Source organism: Erythrolamprus reginae, chromosome 6, assembly GCF_031021105.1.
Source record: "Erythrolamprus reginae isolate rEryReg1 chromosome 6, rEryReg1.hap1, whole genome shotgun sequence".
Taxonomy (NCBI): Eukaryota; Metazoa; Chordata; class Lepidosauria; order Squamata; family Dipsadidae; genus Erythrolamprus; species Erythrolamprus reginae.
The window spans coordinates 74,474,933-74,500,174 of NC_091955.1; the positions used below are offsets into that span (position 1 = coordinate 74,474,933).

General features: G+C 40.0%; 1 protein-coding gene across 2 annotated transcripts in view; it reads left to right on the forward strand.

Moving 5' to 3' along the window:
* The first annotated feature begins 272 nt into the window (after positions 1 to 272).
* NT5DC3 (5'-nucleotidase domain containing 3) overlaps positions 273 to 25,242 on the forward strand; it is a 44,019-nt gene continuing 19,049 nt past the window's right edge. Inside the window, exons 1-5 of one of the 2 annotated variants that reach the window (XM_070754841.1) lie at positions 273 to 637; positions 12,481 to 12,665; positions 14,973 to 15,047; positions 18,677 to 18,732; positions 22,960 to 23,050. In XM_070754841.1, the coding sequence (XP_070610942.1) occupies positions 376 to 637; positions 12,481 to 12,665; positions 14,973 to 15,047; positions 18,677 to 18,732; positions 22,960 to 23,050 (669 nt within the window). In that variant the 5' untranslated portion in view covers positions 273 to 375. The remainder of the gene's footprint in view (positions 638 to 12,480; positions 12,666 to 14,972; positions 15,048 to 18,676; positions 18,733 to 22,959; positions 23,051 to 25,242) is intronic. The other variant, XM_070754842.1, reaches the window with a different exon arrangement.

The window sequence follows — 25,242 nt, forward strand, 5'->3', positions numbered from 1 at the left end:
CGAGTCTCTAGAGAGTGGCGGCATACAAATCTAATTAATAATAATAATAACAACAACAACAACAACAACTGTTGTTATTATTGTTCTATTCTATTCCATTCCGTTCCATTCCATCCTATACAGTATAAACCTTGAGGGCCATTGCTATGTGTGCGCTGGGGGAGGCGGAGTTCTAGGCCAAAGCCACCCACGGTGCCCAGATTCTCTCAGGATTGTCTTCTGCGAGCCCGGCCAAGCCGGAGGAGGCGGGGCCCGAGGAAGTGACTTCAGCCGGCGGCGCTTTGCAAAGCGTGCGAGAGGGAGAAGAACTCCGGCGCGCGGGCTGCCCGACGTTCCTGCCTCGAAGGCGCTTGGAAGCTTTTCGGCGCGCTGGCCATGGCGGGGTCGGCTGCTAGTCCCTTCAGGGTCCTCCTCAGAGCGGCGGGGAAAGACAACGCGGCCAGGACGGCTGCTGCTGCGGCGGCGGCTCTCCCTTTTCCTGACCTCTCCGCCGGGCTTTCTGGCGGCAGCGGCGGCGGCTTAAAAGCGAAGCCTTACTGCACGGTGTCTCCGCAGCATCAGCAGCCCTCCACTCCGCCTCCGGATATGAAAAGCTACCTGTGGAAAGGCTACAACGAAGCCAAAAGAGTCACCAAAGGTGAGAGAGACAGAGAGAGATTCGGGGATATGAAGCGCTCTGTGTGTGGTGTGTGTGTAATGTGTGTGTGCGCGCGCGCCTGTTGCACGTTTTAGCTCCGGGCACCCTTTGTGCCTTTAAAATAATAAAAATATTAAATATAATTAATAATTAATATAATTAATAATAATAAAATTAATTTTTAAAAAATCGAACCTTTTTTACCAAAAAAAAAATCGCAGAAAGGGGGCTTGCTCTCCTCGTCTTCACTTTCCTCGTTTGTTCCTCTTCGTTTTGGGTGGGCTTCAAAATGACTTAAAAAATATAAAATCCTACTCGATAGGGCAATAGTAGTACAGTGGAACCCCGACATAAGAGCTGCTCTACTTAAGAGCAACTCGAGATAAGAGCTGGGAGGGGAGAGATATTTTTGTTCTACTTACAAGCCCAAATTCGAGATACAAGCGCCAAGGAGCTGTCTCCTGAAGCCAAACGCTAACTTCCGTGTTCGGCTTCAGGAGACAGCTGCGAAGCGGCGCGCGTGTTTTAAAAGGTTGCAGCCGGCCTGGGGGGCTCGGGGGGGTGCTTGCAGCTTTCTTTCTTGCTCTTTTTCTTTCTCTCTTTTACCTTCCCTTCCTCTATTTCTTCTTTTCTTTCTCCTTCCCACCTTCTTCCCTCCCTCCCTCCCTTCACTCATTCCTCTCTTACTCTCCCCTTTCATAAGTTTCCTTGCTTCCTTCCTCTGTTCCTGTCCCTTCCCCCTTTCTTTCTTTCTCTTTCTTTCTTGCTCTTTTTCTTTCTCTCTTTTACCTTCCCTTCCTCTATTTCTTCTTTTCTTTCTCCTTCCCACCTTCTTCCCTCCCTCCCTTCACTCATTCCTCTCTTACTCTCCCCTTTCATAAGTTTCCTTGCTTCCTTCCTCTGTTTCTGTCCCTTCCCTCTTTCCTTCCTTCCTTCCCACCCTCCGTCCATTCATTCACCCATTCCTCTCTTGATCGCTTAAAGCCGGTCCCTGGTGCAAAAAGGGTTGGGGACCTCTGTCCTACAGGATTGGGTGGCAGAGAAGTTGAACATATGTAAATTTAAAAGTTTAAGAAAGTTTACAAGTTAAGTGAAAGAAACTTCATTATTCATTTATATGTACATGTACATTTCTTCATTAAAAACATGTCTTTCTGCATAATTTAGACTAACTTTGTGAGTTTTTTGAGGGCTGGAACCAATTAAAATTATTTACATTAATTCCTATGGGGAAAAGTCGTTCGAGATAAGAGCTGCTCGACTTAAGAGCCCAGGTCCGGAACGAATTAAACTCGTATCTCGAGGTACCACTGTAGCTGTAATAGCTATTATATGTTGTAAGCAGACCCCCCCCCCCCGTCTTCGGAGAGGGGCAGCTTATAAATCAAATCATCAATCAATCAATCAATCAATCAACCCACCCCTGGCCAACAAAATGAGATATAGGTTGTAGGATTGAACTGGTATGATTGTTTTTTAGGTTGCAATTTTAAATTTAATTAGATTTGCCATTGTACTGTATTGTTATATGCTGTGAGCCTGCCCGAGTCCTTGGAGAAGGGTGGCATACAGATCTGTCTGTCTGTCTGTCTGTCTGTCTGTCTGTCTGTCTGTCTATCTATCTATCTTAGACTTATATACTGCTTCATAGTGCTTTTTACAGCCCCCTCTGAACATAGAAAATTGACGGCAGAAAAAGACTGAGTATCCACCTTGAGCAGGTGGTGAGATTTGAACTACTGAACTAGCGCTAGCAGTTCCACTTCAACGGGTGGGGGGGGATCTCCTTGGCCAAGGTCACAGGAGAGAGCAGGTTTGTTGCTCTGCAATGTTTTTGAGCCGAGAAGGTGAAAATTGAGCAGGTGGTAACTGGATTTGTAGGTACTTGGCCAGGATGCCTGTATAACACACAGATGCAGAACTCTCAATCAGTAAGAGAATTGGGATGTTTTTATGATGTTGGGTTGTCCTGATAAAAGAACCACGTGCTGTTGATGTTTGGAGAATGTATAAAGGAAATGCCCTTGGGAAACCCGTAGTAAATCCTTAGTGGATCCCCCCACCTGTGGGTATTACTTTAAGAACTATAAGAGTAAGGTAGGTTAAGCATCCTACTTGCTTCATTCTGGGCTGCAGCATAAATGACAGCTCTAGTAGTTGTTTTAATGTTTACTTTTAAATAAAGTGGGAATATCCAATCAGAATCTCCCCAACTGATGTAGTTCTAATTTACTTCTGCCTCCTAAACAAGTTAAGTTTAGCTTCCTTTTATTTATTTATCATTTTATTTATTTTGTCAGGTACGTATTGGTGATATGCAAAGATATAACAATAATTATATACATGATACTAGTAAGAGAAAAACATTAAAACGGGATGGAAGGCACTCTGGTGCACTTATGCCCGGCCCTTATTGACTTCTTAGGTCAACAGTGGATAGTCTTAAGAGTAAAGTTTTGTGGGTTAGCTGATGATACTATAGAGTCAGGTAGTGAATTCCATGTATCAACTACTGGGTTACTAAAGTCGTATTTCCTGCAGTTGTGTTTGGAGCAGTTTACTTTAAGTTTGTATCTTTTGTGTGCTCGTGCGTTGTTGTGGTTGAAGCTGAAGTAGTCGTTGACAGGAAGGACGTTTATTGTCATTGCAACTCGTACAACAAAATTAGATGCCGTATATCCTACATGAGAAAATGATAAAAATAAAACAAAAATACACATTCTTCACATTCTATACAATTGAGTTGAAAACCCCTGATACTGCATTTAATATTAAACTATACGGTAGAATTCAATATAGTAAGCAAAGATTATTAGGTAGGAGGATTGCAAGCAAGCATACAAAAGAATCAAACTTCTGCCACTAGGAAGAGAATAGTTAAATCAGAGGCATTTTGAATAAAAAGTACTGGGAATTAAAAAAAAAATATCAAAAAGGAGGTAATCCCTACGGAATACTTTTTTTTAAGGAAGAGAAGGGGCCCTTTCTGTTTTTAAAATGTGAAAGAAATAATCAGGAAACATTGTCACAATTCAAAGTGTTGGTTATGATCTATAAAGCCCTTCATGGCATCGGGCCAGATTATCTCCAGGACCGCCTTCTGCCACATGAATCCCAGCAACCAGTTAGGTCCCACAGAGTTGGCCTTCTCCGGGTCCCGTCAACTAAACAATGTCGTTTGGCGGGACCCTGGGGAAGAGCCTTATCTGTGGCGGCCCCGGCCCTCTGGAACCAACTTCCCCCAGAGATTAGAATTGCCCCCACCCTCCTTGCCTTTCGTAAGCTCCTCAAAACCCACCTCTGCCATCAGGCATGGGGGAACTGAGATATTCTTTCCCCCTAGGCTTCTACAATTTATGCATGGTATGTTTGTATGTATGTATGATTGATTTTATAACAAGGGTTTTTAGCTGTTTTAGTATTGGATTTCTACATGCTGTTTTTATCACTGTTGTTAGCCACCCCGAGTCCACGGAGAGGGGCGGCATACAAATCAAATCAAATCAAATCAAATCAAATAAATAAATAAATAAATAAATAATAAATAAATAAATAAATAAATAAATAAATAAATAAATAAATAAATAAATAAATTGTCATTGCAAAATTCCATCTATGCTTAGTTTGCTGCAGTTGATAGTAAGTTTCTGAGCTCCATTCAAAGTGACATGCCAGGAATGACTCTCCCAGGCATATTCTGCCCATCTCCTATAGATGATCAAAGGCAGCGATGGCGAACCTATGACACGGGGGCCACAGGTGGCACGCAGACCCATATCTGCTGGCACGTGAGCCATTGCCCTAGCTCAGCTCCAATGTGTATGTGTGTGCTGGCCAGCTGATTTTTGGCACACTCTGGGAGGGCGCTTTTGGCTTCCAGAGAGCCTCCAGGGGAGATGGCGGAGGGCAAAAAAAGGAGCCTACTGAGCCCACCAGAACTTGGGAAAGAAGCCATTTCCGACCTCCAGAGGGCCTCTGGGGGGCTAGGAAAGCTGTTTTCGCCATCCCCAGGCATTGAGTTATGGGTGTGGGCACTCGGGCATGCACAATAGCATGCGCGCATGCTCTTTGGGCACCTGAGGAAAAAAAGGTTCGCCATCACTGATCTAAGGAGTGGCTTTTATAAATCATTACCCACACAAGAAATCAATGGGACCTGGTTGGTAATGGCCCCTACATTCTGGTATGCTTTCCCTGGACAGCAGTTATATTGTTCTGTATAATTCCACCCTGTATAATTCAAGGGGTTAAAACAGCAGAGTTTTTGAAGAAATAAAATGAATAATTTCACCAACACTCCGCAGTCTGCATTGGTTGCCGATCAATTTCCGGTTACAATTCAAAGTATTGGTTTTGACCTATAAAGCCCTTCATGGCATCGGACCAGAATATCTCCGGGACCACCTTTTGCCGCACGAATCCCAGCGACCGATTAGGTCCCACAGAGTTGGCCTTCTCCGGGTCCTGTCGACTAAACTATACAATTTATGTATGGTATATTTCTGTGTATGTCTGTTTTAATAATGGGTTTTTAAAAAGTTTTTTAAATGTATTAAATTTGTTATGAATTGTTTCATTGTATGCTGTGAGCCGGCCCGAGTCTACGGAGAGGGGCGGCATACAAATCTAATAAGTAAGTAAGTAAGTAAGTAAGTAAGTAAGTAAGTAAGTAAGTAAGTAAGTAAGTAAGTAAGTAAGTAAGTAAGTAAGTAAGTAAGTAAATAAATAAATTTCATCTTCAGAAGAGAAGGATTTAGGGGTAGTGATTTCTGACAGTCTCAAAATGGGTGAACAGTGCAGTCAGGAGGTAGGGAAAGCAAGTAGAATGCTTGGCTGCATAGCTAGAGATATAACAAGCAGGAAGAGGGAGATTGTGAGCCCACTGTATAGAGCGCTGGTGAGACCACATTTGGAATACTGTGTTCAGTTCTGGAGACCTCGCCTACAAAAAGATATTGATAAAATTGAACGGGTCCAAAGACGGGCTACAAAAATGGTGGAAGGTCTTAAGCATAAAACTTATCAGGAAAGACTTAATGAACTCAATCTGTAGAGTCTGGAGGACAGAAGGGAAAGGGGGGGGACACGAAACATTTAAATATGTTAAAGGGTTAAATAAGGTTCAGGAGGGAAGTATTTTTAATAGGAAAGTGAACACAAGAACAAGGGGGCACAATCTGAGGTTAGTTGGGGGAAAGATCAGAAGCAATGTGAGAAAATATTATTTTACTGAAAAAGTAGTAGATGCTCGGAACAAACTTCCAGCAGACGTGGTTGGTAAATCCACAATAACTGAATTTAAACATGCCTGGGATAAACATATATCCATCCTAAGATAAAATACAGGAAATGGTATAAGGGCAGACTAGATGGACCATGAGGTCTTTTTCTGCCTTCAATCTTCTATGTTTCATCTATTTTTATAAAGCTTTATAAAATACTTTCAGCTTCTTGGACATGGATTTGGTTGCAATGAATCACTACAGTGTGTGCTGTGACCCTGACCTTCTTGGGAATATAGCCCTAATATATCTCTTTCCTGACAGCTCCTTCTCTGATGACCAACATATTAGTTGGATGTATCACGAAGTAGCTTTCTGGTCTTTGGACATGGACCTGTCAAATCTATCCTATTTAGAAGTGGAAGAAGATTAAGAGAGGATTCAAATGACTTGAGGATTGAGATGCAAGTTACTACATAATACAACACATGTTGTTAGACTTGCTAGCTGGTGTGGGTGATAATTGCACTTAATAACAACCAGAAGGTCATATTTACTCCACTCCTTAAAATTCTAGCTACAGCTTACCTCTATTGGTGAATTTGGTCTCTTCAGCCTTGAAAGACAGCATTTAAGAGGTGACTTGATCAAAGTGTATACAATCATGCATGGGATAGAAAAGGTGGATAGAGAAAATTATTTTCTCTATCACACAATACTAGGACGAGGGGGTACTCCCTAAAGCAGTGTTTTTCAACCAACATGGTCAGGTGTGCCGTGAAGCTCAGAGAGAGAAAGAAAACAAGAGAGACAGAAAGAAAGAAAGAGAGAGAGAGAGAAAGAAAGCAAGAGGGAGAAAAAGAGAGAAAGAAAGAGAGAGAAAGAGAGAGAGAAAGCAAGAGAAAAAGAGAACAAGAGAAAGAAAGCAAGAGAGCAAGAGAGAGAGAAAGAAAGAGAAAGAAAGAGAGAGGGAGGGATGGTGGGAGAGAGAAAGACAGAGGGAGGAAGGGAGAAAGAGAGCAAAAAAGAGAGGAATGAAGGAAGAGAGAAAGAAAGAGGGATGGAGAGAGAGAAAAAAGAAGAAGGCAGGGAGAGAGAAATTGAGTGAAAGGGAGGACGAGAGAATTTTTTTTTGTCCAAACTTTTTTTAGCCGCCTTTCCCCCCCCCCCCCCCAAACTCAATGTGCCCCAGGGTTTTGTAAATGTAAAAAATGTGCCATGGCTCAAAAAAGGTTGAAAATCACTGCCCTAAAGCTCATAGATAAAAAAGTGAGGACAAATAACGGGAAATATTTCTTTACCCAGAGGGTCGTTGGTTTATGGAATTCACTTCCAGAAGAGGTTGTGACAGCTGTCAGCCTAGATAGCTTCAAGGCAGGATTAGACAAATTCATGGATGCCAATGTATCGGTGGTTATTGAAACAGATGTCCAAGTCCCGGCCCTATGTTAGTTGAGGCAGGCAGGGTTCCCTTGGGTACCATTTGTTGGGGGTCAAGGGAAAGGGAGGGCTTTGCCTTCTCTTTCTGCTCAAGATTCCCATGGACAATTGGTGGGCCACTGTGTGACACAGAATGCTGGACTCGATGGGCTTTGGCACGATTCAGCATGGCTCTTCTTAAGTTCTTAAGTTCTAATTTTAACAAAACTCTGGAACTTAACCAGCATTTCTTTGAAAACATTAACAATCATTTTATCCATTCCTGATATGGTTTATTTTTCTTTCCTCCTCTTTAAGAGAGCTATTCTTCTTCGATATTGTTTTTTAAAAAAAAAAAAAACCCTATGAAACAAAGGCATTGTTGAAGGTGATAGGCCATTTGAAAATCGAGGAAATGTAAGAGATACTAATCTTCCAATATAGATCAGTTTGCTTTTGGGATTCCTTTGAAACATTTATATCTTCAGCAGCAAAAACAATGATTGTGCTGATCAGTGTGACATGGAGAAGGTTGATACATGGGGGCATGGGGGAATTGAGATCCTCTTTCCCCCTAGGCCTTTACAATTCTATGCATGGTATGTATGTATGTATGTATGTATGTATGTATGTATGTATGTATGTATGTATGTATGTATATGTATGTTTGGTTTTTATATTAATTGATTTTTAATCATCAATACCAAATTACTATTGTACACTGTTTTATTGTCGCTGTTAGCCGCCCCGAGTCTCTGGAGAGGGGCGGCATACAAATCCAATAAATAAATAAATAAATAAATAAATAAATAACCAGTTTTGGTCTAGTGGTTAAGGCATCAAATTAGAAAGCAAGAATCCATGAATTCAAATCCCACCTTACCCAGGGAAGCTAGTTAGGTGACTTTGGGCTGATCAATTTCTTCTAACCCACCTCACAGGGTTGTTGTGGGGAAAATAGAATAGTGGGTTGTATATTTCACAGTCTTGAATTGTTTGTTTGTTTAGTCGAACAAGTATAGGATTGTAGTTGGTATAAGCATAACATAAGTACTAAGTAATAAAAGAAGACAATAAGACAGTAGGAACAATGGTGCGCTTATGCACGTCCCTTACAAACCTCTTAGAAAAGGGGAGAGGTCAACTGTAGGCAATCTGAGGTTAAAGATTTTGGGGTTTGGGGGAGAAACTGTAGAGTCAGGTAATGCATTCCAGGCATTGATCACTCTATTGCTGAAATGATATTTTCTGCAGTCTAGATTGGAGCAGTTTACATTAAGTTTGAATCTATTACGTGCTCATGTGTTGTTACGGTTGAAGGTAAAGTAATCACTAACAGGAAGGATATTTTGGTATATGATTTTATGAACTAACTATTTTATGATCAGATTGGAGGCGACGTAGTTGTAAATTGTCTAATCGCAGTATTTCAAGTCTGTGGAATAAGGTGTTTTGTTGCGAGAGGAGGAGTGAAGGACTGTTCTTGTGAAATATTTCTGGACACTCTCGATTGTATTTATTTGTAAAATAAATTTGTAAAATGACCGTTGTGGGGGTCTCCTTCCATGTTTTCCCGAAATTAATAATAATAATTTATTAGATTTGTATGCCGCCCCTCTCCGCAGACTCGGTGTAGCTAGACCCAATTGGAAAATAAGCCTTAGCATTATTTCTAGGATGATTGCAATATAAACCTTACCCCCAAAATAAGCCCCGGTTAAGATCATCAGCCAGATGGATACATTTAATACTATATTTCCCCAGAAAATAAGCCCTAATGCATCTTTTAGTGCAAAAATTAATATAAGACCAGGTCTTATTTTCAGGGAAATACAGTAATTAGATAGATTACTGGGGACTAACAATATATTCCTGGCTAATTTTACTCCAAGGTAAGCCTGGAGTTCACATATTTGTACAAAACTATAATGTTGTCTTTCTCTTCTGTCATAGTGTATGATGAGCTGCTGCAACCCGTGGCATGTGAACTAGTGTGTAGTGTGAACCAGACAATCTGATTTATTCACAAATCATGACTAAACAACCCATGGTTTAGCATAATGTGTGAATTCCAATAAATTGAAGTACAAACCAGACTTGCGTAACCTCCCTCAACAGATTGTAAGAGTAGAAGTAGCTAATTCAACAAAGAAGTGCTAAATTATGTTAAGTAGCATCAGGATTTGAACAGAGTTCCAAAATACATTCATTTACCTTATTAGGTAAGGATTTTCATGTAGCAATTTTATCTTACTAAGATAGTTGCAGGTTTTGTAAACAGAAGACACAAAGCTGAGTTCTGGTATATTTTAAATGAGAAAGTGAGCTATGCAAATCATGGAGTAGTTTGCTTTGCTTTAACATTTTTGGGCTGCATCAAATACTTTGGGCAATTTGCAAAGGATTATAAAAATTCTAATGCAAAACAATATGTAATATTAAATTCAGCGGTAAAAGACAAAAATCAAATAGTTCAAACGTTAAAATACTCAGGTCAAAATAATGAGGACTGAAAAGTTGGACAATGAACAAAAGCTTCTTTATGTGGTATAAGGATAACCACAAAGATGACAAAGTTAAACAGAGGGGAAAAGACTGCCTAAATCTTAGAGACAATCTACCAAAATTTCTTTGCAATTGTTGGCAAAAGTAAAAGTTTTTAAATGTAGCTCTGCTGGACACTTTAGCCATGGTTTTTGCTGCATGTATTATAGAATTATAGATGTGGGGTTTTTTGTAACCATAAAACCCAACGTTATTTAATGTTATAAAATAGGCAAGCTGTTACATATGTAAAATGCCTGTGTCTAATTTATCTTTTCAATCTACCGCATGTTTTATTTATTTTTTATTTTATTACTTAGATTTGTATGCCGCCCCTCTCCGAAGACTCGGGGCGGCTCACAACATGTAGTAACAAATCTACAAATATAATGTCAGAAATATGAGATGATAATTTTAAATTTAGGTTAATGTAGGAAAGAACTATTATATAATGTAAGGATGAGGTAAGAACCATTACTGGTGTTGTTGCCTCTAAGCTCCAATTTATTTATTTTATTTTATTTTATTTTATTTATCTATCTATCTACCTACCTACCTACCTACCTACCTATCTATCTATCTATCTATCTATCTATTCCAATACATAATACACATTGAAGAGAAAGATATGTAATAATATAAGTAAAGAAAAGAATAGAAGAAAAAATATAAAAGTATAGGTGAACATAGGAAGAAAAGATAAATGAGATAAGGAGAGACAATTGCACAGGGGACGGAAGGCACACTGGTGCACTTATGCATGCCCCTTACTGACCTCTAAGGAACCTGGAGTGGTCAATCGTGGATAGTCTAAGGGAAAAATGTTGGGGGTTAGGGGTTGACACTACTGAGTCAGGTAATGAGTTCCATGCTTCGACAACTCGATTGCTGAAGTCATTTTTTTATAGTCAAGTTTGGAGCGGTTAATATTAAGTTTGAATCTGTTGCGTGCTCTTGCGTTGTTGCGATTGAAGCTGAAGTAGTCATTGACAGGTAGAACGTTGCAGCATATGATCTTGTGGGCAATACTTAGATTGTGTTTTAGGCAACATAGTTCTAAGCTTTCTAGACCTAGGATTGATAGTCTGCTTTCGTAGGGTATTCTGTTTCGAGTGGAGGAGTGAAGGGCTCTTCTGGTGAAGTATCTTTGGACATTTTCAAGGGTGTTGATGTCCGAGATGTGGTATGGGTTCCAGACAGATGAACTGTATTCAAGGAGTTAACTCTACCAGCATGAGGAAGTAATCTGTTCATGAAAATGGACTGGGGAACGTTCCCAAGAATCAGATCATGAGATATTTATCTCAAGGGGGAAAAATCAAAAGTGTAGCCAGCCACATGTTGGATCAGTGATGATCTGGGACAAACCCATTCCTCTCGTGCTGGCCACTGAGCTCTGTTGAACAAAGAGAGAGGGGGTTGAAACAGACAGTCCCACAGGGAAATCTCATAGGTGATAGTGTGGGAAGTCACTATTTAACTGTACTCTCAGCTAATCCCTTTGGTTCAGCATCTCAATTTAGACATCACTTCTGGCTTACAGAACAATATTGCTCATGACAGCCAGCATTTCCCAGTAAATGATTGCCATACCATTTCCCCTGCCTTAGGAGCAGGATTGAGCAAAACATGACACCCAGCAGGACAGATCTCTATGAGGGATGATGCCTCTTCAACCAGCCACATTTCAGCCAAAGCTTCCATGTACTTTCGTCTGCAGTTGTGGATTAATCTGTTTATTACAGATGGATTTGGTGTTCAGGAACTTCATACTGAGCTCTGAGTTAATTTCTGGCTTCTTCCATGAAATTGCCCATGTAAAGGGCAAGCAACAAGTTTATTTCTTAGCTTGCAATGGTGCTGCTTTTTGTTTCTCTATTATATTTATATCCTATGAGACTAGACTTTCAATCCTGGGCCTAGAATGTTTAGAACTAAGACGCCTTAAACGAGATCTAAGTATTGCCCACAAGATCATATGCTGCAACGTCCTGCCTGTCGACGACTACTTCAGCTTCAGCCACAACAACACAAGAGCACACAACAGATTTAAACTTAATATTAACCGCTCCAAACTTGACTGTAAAAAATATGACTTCAGTAACCGAGTTGTCAAAGCGTGGAATTCACTACCGGACTCCATAGTGTCATCCCCAAACCCCCAACACTTTACCCTTAGATTATCTACGGTTGACCTATCCAGATTCCTAAGAGGTCAGTAAGGGGGGAGTACAAGTGCACTAGAGTGCCTTCCGTCCCCTGTCCTATTGCTCTCCTATATCTCCTATACCTTTCTTCTATTCCTATATCTCTTCTTCTATTCTTTCATTGATATGTTCTATTACTATATCTTCTTTTCTATTCTTTCTGAGATATATTTTACTATTAGTATTTCCTCCATAACTTTCATCCTGTATTTTACTATGTGGACAAAATAAATAAATAAATAAAAAATAAATAAATGCTGCATGTTGATTTTCCTTTGGAAAAATCTGAGTGACCACTATCTGAATTAACTACTGAACAGATCAGAATCAGGCTTATTTTAGCTAAAGAATAGCATTAAGTACCCTTTTATGTAGATGCATCCCATTTATGATATATATTATGAATACCTATTCTTTAACAAGTGTTTCTGTGTGTCTTTTTCTTCCATAGATTTAGTCCCGTCAATCATGAGCAATTTGTTGGATCCAGATGCTATTTTTTCCAACAATGAAATGAGTCTCTCAGATATTGAAATCTACGGCTTTGATTATGACTACACTTTGGTCTTCTATTCCAAGCATTTGCATACGTTGATTTTTAATGCTGCCCGAGACCTTTTGATCAATGAACATCGGGTAAGGTGATATACCAGAATGGGATAGTGTCATAATATACTGGAAATTCAGATACTTAAACTAGTTGTATAGCAAAAAATAAATTCTGGATAAAAAGCATATTTATGGAAGAGCTATGTTACATTGACATAAATTATATTTTAGAAAACTTTCGTAGATTTTTCAAGTGGATTCAAGAATGTAAATTGGGAAGAAGTTGATTTAATTGCTTTTTTTCTTGCATACAACATGCAGTATTTCAGAATGAATTTAGCTCATCCAGAATTCAAAAAATAATAATTTCTTAAAAGGATTTTCAATCATGATGTCATTCTTAAGATTGATCAGTTGATACCTTTCCCCAAACTACGTGCTCTCCAAATGTGCAAACCACAACTTCAGAATTCACAGGAATGACCATGCTGCAAAGTGAATTCTGGGATTCTGCACATCTGGTAGAAACATAGGGTAAGATTGCCTTAGAATCTGAATTGGCTTAAATTCATGAGTTTTAGGGAATTGTTTATCAAAAGCTTTGAGGACATTCAAAGAACACATCCTAGATCTGAATGAATGAAATATTCTCATTGAATGCTTTTTTCTGTACAAAGTTGAATGTGCACAACAGCATGTGAAATTGATTGTCAATCAGTGTTGCTTCCTAAATGGACAGTTTGATTTCACAGAAGTTTTATTTACTTGGAGCTATATTGTGTTGTTTAAGTGTCCCCCTTATTTTTTTGAGCAGTGTATAACTATGCTACTCTAAAACATTCCTTTTCTTGAAAATCTTTGTTGCTGATGCCAACCAAAGGACCTCATTACATTAGTAAACAAAAGTTTAGTAATACTTAACCCTCTGTATACTATGAGGGTGTGAACATTTCTGTCTCTGTGATCTGAGTTCCCAATATAGTGAGTTAAGCATACAGTACCCAGGGCTGCATTTCTGTCCAAAGGTCAGTGGCTATATATTCATATCTATAAATATCTTTGTAATAGTAAATAAGAAATTGGATCTTAACACACAACTGGTGGCAATCTCTGGTTTAGATGAAAGCCTGGAATAGAACTATTTCTACAGGGCTAGTCGTTGGATGGAACCAAAGTAATGGCCAAGAATTACCTGTGTTTTGTCCTGAGAAATAAAACTAGATCAAAGTGCCATTTAATGAACATTCCCCAGCTTTCTTAAGTTCCGCTGAGCAGACAGTAAGTGTGAAAATCTTTTTCACAGAGACGCCTCTTCTGTAGAGGCATAATGGATGTGAATGAAAGGAAAGAGTAAGCAATGAATATTTGAATTTAGAGCTGGCCTTCCCGTGGATGCATGAGATTACACATTTGTAATGCAGTTGAAATTAAAATAACAGGTAAAACTATACCGTAGTCTAAGAGGTTTTTTTTTTGTTTTTTTCCTCTTTTGAGAATTCTTAAATAGCATGATGCCTTATTTTGGAAACAAACAAATATAGTGGTACTTCTACCTAAGAACGCCTCTACTTACGAACTTTTCTAGATAAGAACCGGGTATTCAAGGGTTTTTTGCCTCTTCTCAAGAACTATTTTCCACTTACAAACCCGAGCCTCCAAAACTGTAACCAGAAAAGCCAGGGAGAAGCCTCCGTGGGGCCTCTCTAGCAATCTCCTGGGAGGAAACAGGGCCGGAAAAGGTGGGGAGAAGCTTCCATGAGGCCTCTCTAGGAATCTTCTGGGAGGAAACAGGGCCTCCACCCTGCCTGTGGTTTCCCCAATCGCGCACATTATTTGATTTTACATTGATTCCTATGGGAAAAAATGCTTCTTACAAACTTTTCTACTTAAGAATCTGGTCACGGAACGAATTAAGTTCATAAGTACAGGTACCACTGTAGTTCCTAATTTTAAAAATTGTAATGTTGATGTCTTTGATCAGTTGCCAAAGCTTCTTAATGAATACATTTTATTTAAAAATTTTAAACAATGTTACAGATACACGGGAAGGAGAGAAATGAGGAGGAAATATTACCAACGTTTTTCATAACTAACCCTTTTTAATGCAGTCTCTAGCACTGTTGTAATGCCTTGGGTAAATGGAGCCAGAATTATTTTTTCTACATTTAAATTGTGTTCTTTCTCTTTCCCCTTCTTAAGTTCCATCCCTGGTATGGTTACAGATTATGATGTAGCTTTCCTGATAAAAATTGGAAACAAAAGAGGTGTTTTGTGGAAGTAGAAGAAAGGGAACTGGACCTCACAACAAATCCAATAAATAAATCTATTGAGATGTGTTTTCTATATGGCTTATATTATGTCCTAAAATTACTATTGTTTTTATGATTTTGCCAGTATCCTGCAGAAATCCAAAAGTATGACTATGATCCGAATTTTGCAATAAGAGGGCTTCATTATGATGTGCATCGGGTAAGTATAGATTGTTTATTTGTAACTTCAGTGGTTATTAACCTTTTTCATTTCTAGGTTGTCTGAAATTGTTGCCAGGTGCAAGTTAGCATTCTTACTTTTCAAATTTGAAATAATATTTATACAAATAGTATTAGAAATTACGTCTTATATATTAAAGTCAAGGTTCCTTACAATCTAATTGACCAATTTTGTGCCATCAAACTGTTTTTGATTCTTAGCAACTACATAATATTTCTCCTCCAGCTATTGGTTTCACTTACTTTCGCTACCGGTTAGGAACGGTGAACGTGCATGCGGGGGCGCTTTTGCATGGGTGGGCGGAGCCTCCCACTGCCACCGCTACCAGTTCACTCAAACTGGGAGGATCGGTAGCGAACCACTGCTCTCTTCCATGATTATCTCTCCCTCTCCTGTTCTTCCAAGTCTCTTAATGGCACTCATTACCACCATTGGTCCATCCACTTTGCTGCTGGTCATCCTCTTCTCTTTCCCTCCACTTTTCCCGGCATTAGAACCTTTTCTAGAGAGCTGGTCTTAGTATAATGTGTCCAAAGTGGGATAATTTGAGCCTGGTCATTTTGGCTTTGAGTGAGAACTCTGGATTGATTAGATCAATTATATTTGGGTTTGTACTTTCTGCTGTCCATGGTATTATCACTCTTCTCCAATATTAAATTTACCTTGCAGCATATATAAAATATTACCAGATAAACAATTATCATATTTTTCAGAATATAAAACGCACCTTTTTCCTCCTTAAAAGAGGCTGAAAATTTGGGTGCTTTTGGGTAGCTTTTTTTCGAAGCCCCCAGCCCTAACTAGGTGCTAACGATCTTCCCAGCTCTTACCTTGCAGACTCTTTCATTGTTACTCTCTCTGAAGAAGGTTTTTCCAACCCTAAGTCTTTGCAGGCTTTTTTTCATTGCCCTACTTGCTCCAAATGAGTTTCTTTCCCGCCCTAACCAGGTGCTAACGGCCATCCCAGCTTGTAAACTCTTTCATTGTTACTCTCTCCTAATAAGTTTTGTTTTAAGCTCTAACCAGGGGATAAAATAATGTGCTGAAGCTGATCAGACTAGCTAGCCAGATGAATACAGCGATCCCTCGATTATCGCGAGGGTTCCGTTCCAAGACCCCTCGCGATAATCGATTTTTCGCGATGTAGGGTTGCGGAAGTAAAAACACCATCTGCGCATGCGCGCCCTTTTTCATGGCCGCGCATGCGCAGATGGTGGAGTTTGCATGGGCGGCGGGGAAGACCCAGGGAAGGTTCCTTCGGCTGCCCAGCAGCTGATCTGCTCGGCAGCGCAGCAGCAGCGAGCAGACGAAGATCGGGGTTTCCCCTTTGCGTGGGCGGCGGGGAAACCCTGATCTTTGTCTGCTTGCTGCTGCTGCGGCCGCCCAGCAGCTGATCTGCTTGGCAGCGCAGCAGCAGCGAGCAGACAAAGATCGGGGTTTCCCCGCCGCCCACGCAAAGGGGAAACCCCGATTCGGCTCCTCGCTGCTGCTGCGCTGCCAAGCAGATCAGCTGCTGGGCGTCCGAAGGAACCTTCCCTGGGTCTTCCTCGCTGATGCCCCCGCTCGCCTGCCCGCCGCCCGCCGCCTGCCAGCAAGAGGGGGAGAGATAGAGAAAGAGAGAGAAGGAAAGAAAGAGATGAGAGAGGGAGGAAGAGAGTGTGAGAGAGGAAGAAGCAAGATAGAGAAAGAGAGAGAGAAAGAAAGATGAGAAAGGAAGGAAGAGAGTGACGTCATCGGGTGGGAAAAATCGCGATATAGCGTTTCGCGAAGAACGAGATCACGAAAATCGAGGGATCACTGTATCTGGTAGGCAAATCCCCCCCCCCCCCCATATTTTCCTCCCCTAAAACTAAGGTGCATCTTATACTCCGGTGCATCTTATATTTCAAAAATACAGTTTTAGAAAAATCTTACGATCTTCTTTTTTTTTTAATATAATTTTTATTGATTTTTTTTAAACTTTTTTTTACAAAAAGCAAAAACATAAAACATAAAAAGTGTACCGTCTCCAAACAAGAAAATAAAAATCCCCTTCACCAGGGAAGATTCAATTCTGTATCGTTCATTTGCTTTATCTCTGGATTACATGGTTCATTCTTTATAAAGTGATTGAATTTTATTTTTTACATTTGCATCGCTTGCTGATATTGTTAATATATAATTCTTAACCTTCTCCCACCGCCTCATTGTTGCTGCTAATTTCTCTTCATTATAGTTGTGTAATCTAATTTCCATAATTTCATAGTGAATATGGTCCACCATGTACCTGCACCATAAGATTTTCTCAGATTACAAATTATCCAGCCTTTTCTGGCTCCAGAGGGAATAATGACAGTTCAGCAGATTGCTTGGTTGCCTTGTCTCAAGTGTTATTGCAGGCACAGTTCTGCGTCCTGTTCGGTTTCAGGAAATGGAAAAGTGCCAGAATACTTAATCCATTGTCCCTAGTTGAAATGCTTCTTTGTTTTTGAGGCTTCACAGGAAAAGGAAATTGTCTTTAACATGGCAGAATAACATTTTTGCTATCTGTCAATCTCAGTTGCTTACTCCAGTAGAGAGATTCTTATAAATTGTTATTAGGGTCATATAATGTAAGGAATGTGAAAAGGATATAGCCAATTTAAAAAAATTATAAGAAAGCATAGGAACAAAAGATATTAAAAAGTATGGAGGGGGGGGTACACACATAAAAAGTTAACCTTTGAACTAAGATGAAGTATAATTTTTTTTAAAAACCTTGTTTTCCTCCTCTTGTCTGTCATATTTGCACCTACTGGTAATTCTATAATCCCCTCCATTGTCTTCCTATATCTAATCAAATTATAAAATATGTAATTATAGATACGTAATGGGTTTTTGGGGAGGGGAGGGCTGCTCATAATCAAACTGCATCTTTCACAATCAAAACAGATTCTCTTACTCAATCCTCCAAAATTTGCTTGCCAAACAGAAATCAATCAGAGCATGTTTAATATTTCATTTTAAATCTCTATAAATCACCGCAGAGTTATGGTTACAAGTGTCAAATGGAGTTTGCTTTTGTGAACTGAATAACCATGTAAATGGGAATTGATGAATATGTCCATGGGTCATTTAACTGCCTCTGCCGCTAATATTTTCTATAAAATTAGAAAAGACATTTATTTATTTATTCATTTATTCATTCATTCATTCATTCATTCATTCATTTATTTATTTATTGGATTTGTATGCCGCCCCTCTCCAGAGACTCGGGGCGGCTAACAGCGACAATAAAACAGTGTACAATAGTAATTTGGTAATTTATCAATGAATATTAGTCCTGGTGGGTTGCTGTTATACAACTCTTTTAAGATTTCTGATCATATTTAATTGGAATCACTAACTGAATTCTATCTTTAAAATATGTAGTAGTAAAGGCAAAAAAAAAGTCTATCTGAAATTTAATCCAAACTGCTTAGGATAGAGGTCTTCAAACTTGGCACCTTTAAGACTTGGAGACTTCACCTCCCAGAATTCTCCAGCCAGGCTGGTGAATTCTGGGAGTTGAAGTCCACAAATCTTAACGTTGGGGACCCTTGGCTTAGGATGATTTACAAATTTAGTTTGTATTTTTTCTTGCTTTAAAGGCACTATTAATGAAGATTGATGCTTTTCATTACATTCAACTGGGAACTGTGTACAGGTGAGTTAGGAAGCATTTTATTCTCTGGGCCCCCTGTAAGTTACTATAATAGCAATATATAAGTAGAATGAGCTCTTGCCTTGTTTGACTATCATCAGATAGTTGTCATCATCTGTGTTCTCTGTTCAGCTCTTTAACTTTCACTTTGTTCAATCTTCTGCACTAATGGTAGAATCCAGAATGTCATGATCGAAACATTTAAATATATTAAAGAGTTAAATAAGGTTCAGGAGGGAAGTGTTTTTAATAGGAAAGTGAACACAAGAACAAGGGGACACAATCTGAAGTTAGTTGGGGGAAAGATCAAAAGCAACGTGAGAAAATATTATTTCACTGAAAGAGTAGTAGATCCTTGGAACAAACTTCCAGCAGACGTGGTTGGTAAATCCACAGTAACTGAATTTAAACATGCCTGGGATAAACATATATCCATTGTAAGATAAAATACAGGAAATAGTATAAGGGCAGACTAGATGGACCATGAGGTCTTTTTCTGCCATTAGTTTTCTATGTTTCTATCTATAGTCATTCTTTAACCATTCTTCCCATTACGTCCAAGAAATATGGATTGTAGTACTTTAAAAAGACAGGACTTGAAAGCCAATTTTAAATACAGTGGTACCTCTACTTACAAACTTAATTCATTCTGTGACCAGGTTCTTAAGTAGAAAAGTTTGTAAGAAGAAGCAATTTTCCCCATAAGAATCAATGTAAAAGCAAATAATGTGCGCGATTGGGGAAACCACAGGGAGGGTGGAGGCCCTGTTTCCTCCCAAGAGATTCCTAGAGAGGCCCCATGGAGGCTTCTCCCTGCCTTTTCTGGCCCTGTTTCCTCCCAGGAGATTCCTAGAGAGGCCCCACGGAGGCTTCTCCCCACCTTTTCCGGCCCTGTTTCCTGCTAGGAGATTCCTAGAGAGACCCCACAGAGGTTTTCCCTACCTTTTCCGGTTACAGTTTCACTGGCTCGGGTTTGTAAGTGGAAAATGGTTCTTGAGAAGATGCAAAAAAATCTTGGAACACCTGGTTCTTATCTATAAAAGTTTGTAAGTAGAGGCATTCTTGGGTAGAGGTACCACTGTATATGTTTAGGCATTTGCCAGTAGAAAAGAAAGAGCAACAGATGACTGGGCTGTCTCTTAAGGATGACCAGAATTATTAAACTGATTCTCTGCTGCAGTAAAGGTCTGAGTGAGATAATGTTTTTTTTGGGCCGAACTATTCTTTAGCTGAAGTGGATTAGCTGACTAATGTTCTTGCTTCCAGCTGTGAAACCATACTGCCAGGCTGCTAAAAATATTCCACTGTTTGCAATCAGCGTTGCTAACAAGACTGATTCAAAATGTTTTTAAGCATGAATGTTTCTGCTCAATAAAAAATCAAATATAAGCATAATGTTAATTCTGCAAATCTTATTGATTATTCAGTCTGTTCAATTTCTGCAAATGTTTAAAAGCTCAGTTGCATCTTTCTGAAACAATTGTATTCTATCAGTCCTGCATTTCAAAATTTGGGATACAGCGTAACTATTGTATTTACTAAACAAAAATTAGTGGTATGCTATAATGCTAGACATTTTTTTATAATAAACATAATTCATATTTAATCTACAGTATATTAAGATGAGAGGTTTTAACCTAGAGAATATTTGACCCAAATGTTTGGACTTTGCTTCCTAATTAGTAATCTTCAGAGATTTTGAGGAATCAAAGACCCACATGCTAACTTTCAAAAAATCATCCTAGCACTTAAAAATATTTTGAACTCTGTTTCTTGGAAGTAAATCCACTGAATTCACAAGGGCTTACTGTTACTTACATATATTTTGCAGTGCACTGCCTTCAGTCTTTGAGCAATTAGTCATCCAGGATAACTTACTGAGGAAAATAAAAGCCCTTCATGGCACCGGACCAGAATATCTCCAGGACCTCCTTCTGCCGCACAAATCCCAGCGACCAGTTAGGTCCCACAGAGTTGGCCTTCTCCGGGTCCCATCAACTAAACAATGTCGTTTGGCAGGACCCAGGGGAAGAGCCTTCTCTGTGGCAGCCCCGACCCTTTGGAACCAACTCCCCCCAGATATCAGAGTTGCCCCCACCCTCCTTGCCTTTCGTAAGCTCCTTAAAACCCACCTTTGTCGTCAGGCATGGGGGAATTGAGACTTTCCCTCCCCCTAGGCTTATAAAATTTATGCATGGTATGTCAGTGTATGATTGGTTTCTAAATCGGGGTTTTAAATTAACTTAAATATTAGATTTGTTTACATTGTATTATTATTGCTGTTAGCCGCCCCGAGTCTGCGGAGAGGGGCGGCATACAAATCTGATAAGTAAGTAAGTAAGTAAGTAAGTAAGTAAGTAAGTAAGTAAGTAAGTAAGTAAGTAAGTAAGTAAGTAAATAATTCTCCTTTGCCACTTTATAATGACTTTTGGAAAACCCATGAATTAAACGGGCATGGGGATACTTTGCAGGCTGAATGTCATCCACAATACTTTTAATTGAAATTGAAACTCTTAATTTAGCAAATTGTCATGTTTCAAACACTGGTGCCTAACTTTTGTCATGAAATAAAGCCTGCAAAGTTCATTAAGCCTTTGGATAGACTTAAGACACCTAAAATAATTTTTTTTGGGGGGGAAGCAAAATAATGAGAAATTCTCCCAAATGTGGAAACTTTTATTTCTACAGCTTCATTATGTTATTGTCCTATTCAGTCTCCTCCAAGTGCCAAAAAAGTTGTCACTGTTATAATCTTAATTACATTTTACATTTCTGATGCTTCGTTATAATCTAACAGCTGGGAATAGCACTCCTCCCTTCTGCTATTATGCTGCTACTGAGGATAATAGGAGTCAATTATTTTATTTAATATATTTTGAACTGTTTCCTAAATAAGAGCATCTCAACATGGCTTGCACAATATTAAGTACAGTGGTACCTCATGATACGAACTTAATTGGTTCCAGGAGGAGGTTCGTAAGGTGAAAAGTTCGTAAGACGAAACAATGTTTCCCATAGAAATCAATGTAAAAGCAAATAATGCGTGCAAATCCTTCAGGAAAATCCCAAACTTTAGAAGGGAGGCGAACAGAGGGCAGGGAGGAGCAGCTAAAGGGGCGGGTGGAAGAAGCAAGGCTATGCTAAAGGGTGAGTGGGAAGGAAGAAAGGCAAGGGGGGCGCCCCTCCCTTTTCTTTCTTCAAAAGACACCCTTTCAGTGCCTCTGCAAGCACGCTGTTCTCTGCAGTCTTTCCCCCTCCAAGCTGCCCCTCCCTTTTCTTTCTTCAAAAGACACCCTTTCAGTGCCTCTGCAAGCACGCTGTTCTCTGCAAAGTCTTTCCCTCTCCAAGCTGCCCCTCCCTTTTCTTTCTTCAAAAGACACCCTTTCAGTGCCTCTCCAAGCACGCTGTTCTCTGCAGTCTTTCCCTCTCCAAGCTGCCCCTCCCTTTTCTTTCTTCAAAAGACACCCTTTCAGTGCCTCTGCAAGCACGCTGTTCTCTGCAGTCTTTCCCCCCCCAAGCTGCCCCTCCCTTTTCTTTCTTCAAAAGACACCCTTTCAGTGCCTCTGCAAGCACGCTGTTCTCTGCAAACTCTTTCCCCCTCCAAGCCGCCCCTCCCTTTTCTTTCTTCAAAAAAGGGGAGGAAAAAGAAACCCCTTCATCCCAGCAGCAGCGGCTTGGGTTCGTAAGGTGAAAATAATTCAGAAGAAGAGGCAAAAAAATCTTAAACACCGGGTTCGTATCTTGAAAAAGTTCATTAGAAGAGGCGTTCGTAAGATGAGGTACCACTGTATTCAACAAAGGCAACACATTTAAAATATTAACAATTTAAAAGAGGGGGGAAAAACAGATGCAGAATAAGAAACTGTTCCTCTTGCAATCTCACAGGGAAGGCCTAATTGAAGAGGGAAAGAAGCATAGGTTTCTCACACATTTCATGAAACATTTCAGTACAGATCATGTTATCGGAAAGAAAGCTCACTTGTGAACTATGTCAATAAGATATTTTTGTTCAAGGATCATGCAGTAGGGCTTTCCTTGATGTTCTTAGGAATCAACAGTTATTGAGCTTTGCTTTGGTAATTTGCCTATCTCAATTAGTAATTAGAGAATTTAGCATTGTTCCAACTACTAGTATTTTGCTTATGGGCAGGCTAGAAAATGGTATATATACCTGTTAATTTAAAAAAACCTGTTTGGCTTTTGCATTGATGTTACTGCTGTTATTGCCAGAGGATTGAATGTTGTGCCAGATGAAGAAATAATTGCTATGTATGATGGTTCCCATGTGCCCTTGGAACAAATGAGCGACTTCTATGGAAAGGTAAAACTTCTTTTTGCTGCTTTTAATATGTTTTGTCATTCCCTTTGCCTTTTATATTAGTTTGCATCTTAATTTATGATGTTGAAACTTAATAAAGATATTATAAAGAAGAAAAAACTATATGAGTTGTATTCTGTTATATGGAAATTTGAATTCATATTGTTCTGTTGGGTTCTCTGGTAGAATCCTCCCAAAAATTCACAGGTACAAATTTCAGACCCACACACGTTTGAAAATTCAAAACAATGTTCTTTATAATGAAAATTCACTTAAACCAAGCCCTCTTTTGGTATAGCAAAGAGCACTCGTCTCCAAACAAACTGGTAATTTGTACAAGTCCCTTGTCAGTTCTGTGATACTTAGCTTGCAGCTGTGAGGCAATTCACAGTCCTTCTACTTTCACAAAGTGACACACACTTTGCTCTGGTTTAGTTTCAAAGCGGGGAAAAATCAGCACACAAAAATCAAAGTCAGTAAAGCAGTCACGAAACACAAAGATCAGATAATCCTCCACAATGGCCAAACCCACAGGCTGCTCTTTATAGCAGCCTCACTAATTACCACAGCCCCACCCAACCACAGGTGGCCTCATTTTCTTTGATAATAATCTCTCAGTTGTTGTTGCCTATGCATCACTCTCCTCATGCCTGGCTGTATCATTAACTCTTGTTCTGAATCCAAGCAGGAGCTAGATAATTGATCTCCTTCTGAGCTGTCTGCCACACTCTCCTCCCTGTCACTCATGTCTTCTTGGTCAGAGGAGCCTTCATCAGCAGATTCCACGGGGGGGGGGGGGAAACAGGCCTGCAGCATGTGGATGTCTCCCCCACATCCACAGTCCTTGGGGCAGGAGCAGGGCCAGAGCTAACCACAACACATATAAGTATGTTTTTCGTTTGCATCTTTTTAGAATGCTAACTAGGCATCTCATGACTCCTGCTTTTCTGCAGGGCAAAATTTTAAAGCAGTAAACTAAAGCATATTTAGAATCCAGAACAAATCCTTTAAAACAGAAACCAGGGGTTTCAATCCTTGTGGGCTAGTGGCCATAATTCAAATTTGAGTGTGTTATAGGTGTTGTCTCAGAAGACTGGCTGCACCGTAAAATGGATGTCGCTAGAGAAATGTAAAGGACCAGTTTACAGAATAGTGCTTGCCATCCACTCTTAGCAGATTGCTTCCTATATTGCCTTTACACACTAGAACTATCTACAACAGCAGCCCCCAACATTTTGGGGACCAGTTCTGTGGGGAAATGTTTTTCCGTGGACTGGAGAGGGCGTGGTTTTGTGTGCTGCCTGCATCTTGCGGATGGAGCTTCACTTGTTTGTATGGCCTGGTTTTGGGCATGCTGCGGCCTGGTGTCGGTCCATGAACCATTGGACCGAGGGTTGTGGACCCCTGACCTATGGGAGATTTTAAAAAGTCAAGAAGGCAACCATAGCTACATGACCATAGCCATCTTAAACTTTTTTTTATTCTCCTACCAACAGATATTACTGGTCCCTTCCCAACAAAGTGATGGAATTACCATAGTTGTTCATTGTTATGACCTAAGAAAATTTAACGAGCCTATTCGCAGCCTCTTAAGCTTGGAAATAAAGATTGTGTTGGAAACTTTGCTTTGCAGTGGCCCAGTTTTCCTGCTTAATTTTTATTTTTTAATATAAAAAGACAGGAGGGCAGAGCCTCAGGGATGGCAAGAAAAATACCCATGGGTACCTTGGAGCCTATCACCACCAGTTTATAAAACTTGGGTTTAAACAATTTAAAAGCTAGCACAACATCATTCAATAATATAGATTTAAGGATACAGTAGTACCTCGTGATACGAACCCCTCGTCATACAAAGTTTTCGAGATATGAACCTGGGGTTCGGAAAATTTTTGTCTCTTCTTACGAACTTTTTTCACCTTATGAACCCGCCGCCTGAACGGCGAACCCAGAAGTTTGGGTTCGGCGTTCGGGTTTGTAAGGCCGCTGAGAAGTGCTGCCGCCCGGCTGTCGCCTTTTGAAACAGCCGGGGGGCTTCTCGGTGTTCCCCTGAACGCCGAACCTGGAAGTTCAACAAAAGTTCAGCGTTCGGGTCCATGAGGCCGCTGAGAAAACCCGCTGCCCGGCTGTCACCTTGCCAGAAGAGCTGCGGAGCTGTCGGCTGGTTGGGAGGCTCAAACGGAGGTGGGGAATCCCAA